At 43.1% G+C, this 8,312-nt stretch overlaps 1 protein-coding gene across 1 annotated transcript; it reads left to right on the forward strand.

The window, feature by feature from the left end:
- The first annotated feature begins 639 nt into the window (after positions 1 to 639).
- pou3f2a (POU class 3 homeobox 2a) lies at positions 640 to 3,845 on the forward strand. Its single transcript, XM_020454705.2, has one exon. It carries the CDS (start codon positions 1,214 to 1,216, stop codon positions 2,336 to 2,338), a length of 1,125 nt encoding a protein of 374 aa, XP_020310294.1. The 5' UTR covers positions 640 to 1,213; the 3' UTR covers positions 2,339 to 3,845.
- Positions 3,846 to 8,312: the final 4,467 nt, after the last annotated feature.

An 8,312-nucleotide genomic window follows, 5' to 3' on the forward strand; every position in this document is an offset into this window, starting at 1 on the left:
GAAGGGGAGGCCCAAGTGAAAAACTTTGGGAACCCCTCTATAGACCCCGTTGTGTTCATGAAAACTATGGAGCACAGGTGTTTGCCTTTCATTCTTTGTAATTATTCGTTTTCATCTTATTGAACTAATAGGCTACTGTGTATGTGGTGTGCAGCCTATTGGTAGGCCTACTTTGAAATGTATTCCCACCACAAAACACCCGCGTGCCAATGTGGGCGCATGAATTCCGAGGTTTACCAAACAGGCACGGAAGATAGGGACACCGTGGGCGAGCGAGTGGGTTAGAGAGGCTATTCATTCACCCCTCGCTCCTTGGCCCCGATGTGCCCTTTTCGCTTGCCTCCTTTTATTTGTCCCGTCGGCAGAGCGAGCCGCTCGAATGGGTCCTTTGGAATGGAACGAAAAGAAGAGGCGAATGCAGCTGTGACGTGGGCGTTGTTGTTCCATTCACTGCGCTCGCTATGGCAACGGGGCAGAGGCCAGGGAAAAATGCGCCCCTTCTCTTTGGACAGCGTCGCGAGGAGAGAGGCAGCTGGAGGGGCCGTGACAGTTAATATCCCACTGCTCCGAGCGCAAGCCACCATAAATATACACAAAACAATGGTTTTCTCAAAATGTAACCCTATAAAGACATTTTTTTTTGTATTCATTTCAAGGTCAAAAGATTATGGCCTGGTGAATCTGAATATATTTAAACCAAAAATAATAAACATTCGCACAAATGACATAGGCCTAGGCCATGGCTCTGATGCATGTATGCATTGTATGCATCGAGTTTGTGGATGTTTCTCATAAATAGATCAATACTATTTAGAATAAATGACCTCAATCGAATAAATGTTTATTGACTCGTTTTTTCCACTGAAATAGGCCTAAGAGGCTATCCACTCTTTCGCAGTCAACACCAGCTTTTCACTCTGCTCTGTTAGTCTGCAGCGGGACTGCCAGTATTGTTGGGGAGAGTGATAGGGGCTTCTATAGAATCTCCCGTGACCAATGAGCGTGGTGCTGTCAGGGGTAACAACATCTGTCAACTGTTCTTGGCCAATAAAGAGCTGAGCGAGGCGGACCTCAGGTGTGCGCCTCTACGTCCCCTTGGCACCGCGCCCGGGAGATCGAGAGCGAAACCTAGCTAGCTGCCCGGTGGCGGAAAATAGTAACTGTCAAAGGCAGCTCCTTTAACGACAGAGCTATCACTCCGGCTCCGAGAGTTATGGCGACCGCAGCGTCCAACCACTACAGTGTCCTGACTACCGCCAGCAGCGCGCCGCGGCAGCACTCGGAGTCCGGGAGCATGCAGCAGGCAGCGGTGTACAGGGACGCGCACACCCTGCTCCAGAACGACTACACGCTACCGGGCAGCGGTCATCCGCTTAGCCACGCTCACCAGTGGATAACGGCTCTGTCGCACGGGGACGGGGCTCCGTGGCCGTCGAGTCTCCTCGGAGAGCAGGACGTGAAGCCCATTCTGCAAAGCGACCGAGAGGAGCTGCAGAATTCCGCTAGTCTGCAGCAACAGCAGCAGCGACACCCTCACGCGCACCAGGCACATCACGACGCCAGGGCATGGCGAACAAGCACGGCCTCTACGCACATTCCCGGTATGGCTACATCTGATGGCCAGAGCCTGGTGTACTCCCAGTCTGGGTTCGGCCTGGGAGGACCAGAGCAGATGCACCACCACTCTCTGCAGGAGGAAGACCACCACAGCCACAGCCCACATTTGAGCGAGCATGGAGGCGGGGTACAGTCGTCCCTCTCTCACCACCAGCAAGGGGGACACCCGGAAAACTCGGACGAGGACACACCGACCTCGGACGACCTGGAGCAGTTTGCCAAGCAGTTCAAGCAGCGGCGCATCAAACTGGGCTTTACCCAAGCTGACGTGGGGCTGGCGCTGGGGACCCTTTATGGAAATGTATTTTCTCAAACCACTATCTGCAGATTCGAGGCGCTTCAACTGAGCTTCAAAAACATGTGTAAACTCAAACCACTGCTTAACAAATGGCTGGAGGAGGCGGATTCCACCTCGGGGAGCCCCACCAGCCTGGATAAGATCGCGGCGCAGGGGAGGAAGAGGAAAAAGAGGACCTCCATCGAGGTGGGCATAAAGGGGGCTTTGGAGAGCCATTTTCTCAAAAGTCCCAAACCAGGCGGCGCGGAGATCACCTCCATAGCGGACAGCCTGCAGCTGGAGAAGGAGGTTGTGAGGGTTTGGTTTTGTAACAGGCGGCAGAAGGAGAAGAGGATGACGCCCATTGGAGGACAGTTACCGGGAACGGAGGACATGTATGGGGACACACCACCTCACCACGGCGCTCAAACCCCGGTACAATGACCTTAAACCCGTTATAACACATGGACCCCTAAAGGATATGAATGCCCCCCTGTGTTTTTCTGTGCCGGACCAGTTAGCATTGGACCGTAGCCAGCCCAGTGCTAATGTTGGACCTATATGGAACACAGTGGGGATACCGAGTGTTAGAACTCGAGCACTACACCCCAGACACACAGAAATCGAGAGCTATGGGGAGTTTTCATGCAGTGGAGATGTGACACGCAATTTCTGGCTACATGGACCGTGGTTGGTGTGTGCTAACCAAAAAAGGTTCAATATCATTGACATCAAATCGATTTTATAGTCAAGGCGCCAATATGTCGTAATGTGTAAAAATAAAGACAGTATAGGCTGTGTGCACGAACCTACCCGCGGGAAACAGGCATAGAAGTCGCAGCCGACAGTCGGTAAATAAACGCCATCTTTCCCTAATAACAAAAGCAACAGGGGTTTAACACGGTCGAAGCTCAATACACCTGCTGCACCATTAAATACAAGCCAATACTATCACCAGCATATTATTATTAGGCCTATTGTTATTATCATGGTAGGTATTATTGTAATAAACATTATTAGTCATGTTTCTATGACAAAGGCAAAGCATAGGCCTATAGGCAATAGGCTAATGTTTATTTACATAGAACAGGGTCATAACGTATGCCTGCATGGACACATGGGGACATGGAATATATTGACATGTATTTTGAGATATATTGAATCAAGTTCATTTCAATTCAACATGTCATGATTAGTTTCAGTTTAACTAACTATATTTGAATTGCCGTTTGTTAATTACCATACAATAGTAAACACAGCATATCCTGTACTGTAGACAACATTACCAAGGCACAATATGTCAGTTATAGTCTATAATGTGGTCAGATTGTATCCCAATAATAAATAAATAAATATCCCCAAAATTAAAGTATCCATAATTTTTAATATATCATAAAATAGGCCTACATAATAATAATAATAATAATAATACAGTAATAATAATTGTGTCTTGTGTATACCTTGCGAGACACGCACCATGTATGAGGTCAAAATTAATTTAATTTTCTCTTGACACCTCATGTCGTGTCCATCATGTGTACATTTCTGCGCGCCTGTTTACAATAGCCTATGTCTTGTGTTTGTATATTTATTTGTGTTTCCAAAATCCTGTGATCAGAAAGACCGAGAGACTGTAAGGACCATACCATATCACTGAAGCCTGCCCTCTGCCTTCGTTTCGTAAGAAGATAATAACGGAATATATCTGTACCAGCTGTCTTCAGTGGCGCCAATTAATCTAGACAATGATTAATTCACCAAGAAGAATTGTTCGTGGGATGTAACTTACATTTGTTTTTGTATCGCTTTGTATGTTTGTTTGTTGAATTTTCTCTTGTCAGACCAGTGCCAAAGCACAAACACGTACGTGCACGTGCTCTTGTGCCGCTCAACTCGTGATATACATGTGACAGCATGCAGGGTTGGGGTCAACTTTGGCAATTCCTGGAGTCAAAATTGGTTCATTATTTCAAGAATTTCGATTTAAAATTGAATGGAATCAGGAGGAGGCTGATTCCGAATTTGAAATGGAATGACAGGAAATATAATTAAATGAATGGGAAATTCTCCACACACTGACATAAATTAGATCATTTGTATAGCTAATATTTGTGAACCAAATTGGTTTGAATAGCATTACATATTTTCGTTATTTACCTCAAAGTATAGGCACAACATCAACTTATATTATGTAGACTAAGGCACTTCAGTGAGATAATGTGACAAATAGCTATCAATATCACTTATACTCACCTGGCCTAGTGGCACTGATATACAAAACAACTATTTCACTCATCATTGCATGGAAAATGTAGCCTTATAGGCTTAGCCTATTTATTGACACCTGACTCATCTAACGCCTATACTATGAATTGTAAGCCTAATTGAAAAGGCTCCCTGGGAAAATTCTAATTGATTAGGCCTGCACATTCAATACATTTAAGAATAGCTGAAATTAAATTTGTTTGAATTGTTTTTCCTGTCATTCAAATGTAAATGTAAATAATTATTTTTCTTGACCATTCAAATTCAAACTCAAAATGCTGCATTGGATTTGAGTTTATCTAAGCATTCTGAATGGACCCCAACCCTATGACTGATCAAATGAATGGGGAAAAGAAATCAATAATTGCACAATTTCTATATTATGTTTTTTTGTCATTAAAATGTATTTGTTTTTTTTTATAATCCTTTTGTATTCTTCTCATATTCTTTTAGCTTGACGAATGGATCCCTACTGTCACGCACAACGCTGTACCAATAGTCTTGGCCGCGCGAGCCTGCATTACAATTATGGATTTTATAAATCTGTCTAGGTTGCACAAAATGTCCTTGAGCGGTTTCCGATAACTGTATATTATCACTGATTTGCACACATTGTCTTGTGAAAATAAATCGTGTCATTACAGAAGTAGCCAGTCAATAACATGTAGGCCTATACTAAGAATAACATTGTTTTTTTAACGTAATTTCTGTCTCCACAATTCCAGTCACCGTTTTCCTCATGTTGCACAGATGTAGGCCTACACATTAAACAATTGCGACAATTATAAAAACAATTCGATTTTCGACGAAATATTGGTCTTTATGTAAAATAGATTATAAAAATATTTTTTTTAAATATCCAAATAGCTTACCTGAAATGTTATTATATTTCAGAAAAACAATATGCTATTACAAAATGTAGACAAAGGAACCAAACTTTTGTGACCAGTGCTCAACAGACGGTCGGATAGCCTACACACATGTTAGAACGTAAACCCCTATTATTCTCACATTCAGCCGATTAAAATGGCATACTCGACAACCAATACATTAATGCGTTATTGAATGCTGTAGTTGGTAAGGTGTCACTTTCTGTAACTTTTACTTTCAAGAAGACTTGCCTAAGTCAAGTAAAGGTAAAATAAATACAGACTACTACATTTTGGGGGAAAAGTATAAATACATTATAAGTGACTATATACAAGTTTACTCTGACCGTCGGTGGGATTTCCCCAGTAACATTTTAATATTTGAGCTTATACATTAAATATCATTCCACATTTTGAGGATATATGGTCAGCTTATGCACATATTATTATTTTGTAGTGTGATGTAGGCTAGTTATTAGTTGTAAAGGAGTTTTTCTCGTCGAAAACATTCCTGACTGCTTTAGGGTGTCCTATCCTTTTACAGTCAATGGTCCTGCTTCCTCTGAGCAAAACACAAGTGGGGTGCTGCTCTGTCACCCTCTGAAGCAGTCTTACAGTGCCATCTAGTGGACTGTACTGTGTGCAGCTCTAGGTTGGGGTTCTAGGTAGCTGCTTTTTTTTTTTAAATCACTGAGCAAGTCCATCTCTGAGAGATGATCTCACCTTCTGACTCGCCCCTCTTTTTATTTCCTTGTAAAAGTCTGGAGTTCTGCAGTTGAGAGAAAGAGAAAGAGAGAGAGAGAGAGAACATGCCCTCATAGGATAAGAATATTTTTTATTTTTTATTTATTTTTATTTAACTAGGTAAGTCAGTTAAGAACAAATTATTATTTACAATGACGGCCTACTCTGGCCAAACCCTGATGACACTGGGCCAATTGTGCACCTCCCTATGGGACTCCCAATCATGGCTGGATGTGATACAGCCTGGAATCGAACCAGGTACTATAGTGACGCCTCTTGCACTGAGATGCAGTGCCTTAGACCGCTGCGCCACTCAGGAACCCAATATCCTAGATATTGGCAATAGGAAATGTATGTCCACACATAGCACAATAAATTAACAAATATACAGTTTTTCAAATGTGAAGGATATGGCTCTACTGTTTGTAAGCATGCGTTCACGAGAGAGAGAGAGAGAGAGAGAGAGAGAGAGAGAGAGAGAGAGAGAGAGAGAAAAGAGAAGTGTGCTTGTGTTTGTGTGTGTTTAAAGGAGAGAGACAGAGAGGGAAATAAAAAAATAGAGAAAAGAGCATGGGAGTGTGAATGTATTTGTGGGAGAGCAGGAAAATGAAAGAGAGAGAGAGAGTGTGTGTGTGTGTGTATAAACCCATCTCTCTGGAGGAGCCTGCTGCCTGGATTCTGCATATCAGCAGGCGACCATCTGCCCTGCTCCAGGCCCTCACGCTCCTACAGGCATCCTCTGCATTATTCATATCACACACACACACACACACACACACACACACACACACACACACACACACACACACACACACACACACACACACACACACACACACACACACACACACACACACACGTTCCGCTCCTCCGGCACACACATACACAGAAGCACGTCCGTCCCCCCACACACACATATCATGCTCCTAGGCACGTGCCACACACGCACACACTTGCACACATCACAAACACACTTACACACTCTCAGAGTCCTCTGCCGCTGGCTCCAGCACTGTAGTATGCCATCTAACTCACCAGGGCTTTATAGTAATAGGGGTTCTGCCCCAATGCCATTGTCTGAACTGGATTTCCCATTCCAAAAGTGAGGCGGGACATGAGAGGAGAGCTACCCACCATCTATGTGGAGAGACCCTCAATGGACTTCAACACAATATGGCTACAGACTGAAAATGAGCCCAAATCCTCCAAATCTTATTTTCCAGCGCTTATTCTTTGGCTTTCTTTTTTTGTTTGTCTGTCTCTCTGTCTATTTTCCATTTTCCCCTGCTCTGTCTTTCCATTATCCCCTGCTCTGTCTTTACATTATCCCCTGCTCTGTCTTTACCCTCTCTCTTGCACCCGCCATCCCTCACACACACAAACAGACACAAACAAAAGGGCAAAGAGGCTAATCCTCTCTTATTGTTCGGTTGGCTTAGTATTGTCTTAGCACACTGAGAGGGACAGAGACAGATGTGTGTGTGGATGATAGCACACATTGATAGACTCAAAGTATAAAACTGTAAGTGATGATAAGATATGTCTACGGGACCTATGGAGTTGTACGATGTTGATCCCTAGATGCTGATTGAGAGATACAGAGATACAGAGAGCGAGAGAGAGAGAGAGAGATTGAGAGAGAGAGATTGACAGAGAGACAGAGACAGAGAGAGAAAGAGAGAGACAGAGACACAGAGAGAGAGAGAGATACAGAGAGACAGAGAGAGAGATTGACAGAGAGACAGAGAGAGAGACTGAACAGAGAGAGAGAGAGAGACAGACAGACAGATACAGAGAGACAGATAGACAAAGACAGAAATACAGAGACAGAGAGAGATAGAGAGCGAGATACAGAGAGATTGGCAGAGATACAGAGACAGAGATAACGAAAGTCAGACAGTCCGGTACCGATAGACACTCAGAGAGAGTAAGCAATCCTATATATGATGTCACACAGAGGTAAAACACAATAAAAACAAAAACAGGGTCAAATTATCACAGCTATTTATGAAATATTATGAATAACAGATTTTCACACAGCCATCCACCTCTAGTTATCATACGCTCATAGGAAGTTATTATCTATTATCTTACAGACTTTTCATTGTAGCTCATGTACATGTTTTGTTTTTATTTCTCGCTCACCTATTACATTACCCAGAATACAGTCTGAGTCCACAAGGGTTTCAGCTAAGGATCTATATATACACACTAGAATAGTCAAATACACAAGATGACTGTGTTGACACCACTGTGCCTTCATCTTGGCACTCCCCCACCGTTGTAAAAATATTTTGGGAGCTAGAAATGCATTTCTTAATGTCATTCATTTTTGCCACATCTATTCTATTACAGGCACCTTAATGCATACTTTTACATTAGATTATGTGAGCTAAACATAAAAATGTTAGATAAAAAAATACATAAAACATATTCCTTAAATTCTCATTTGTAGAGATTACTAATGTTATTGTCCCCATTACAACATCAACATACTTAAATACATGCAATTCCTATGGAGGACTGCTTCGACTGGGGAG

Source organism: Oncorhynchus kisutch, linkage group LG21 (assembly GCF_002021735.2).
Source record: "Oncorhynchus kisutch isolate 150728-3 linkage group LG21, Okis_V2, whole genome shotgun sequence".
In the NCBI taxonomy this organism is placed as follows: domain Eukaryota; kingdom Metazoa; phylum Chordata; class Actinopteri; order Salmoniformes; family Salmonidae; genus Oncorhynchus; species Oncorhynchus kisutch.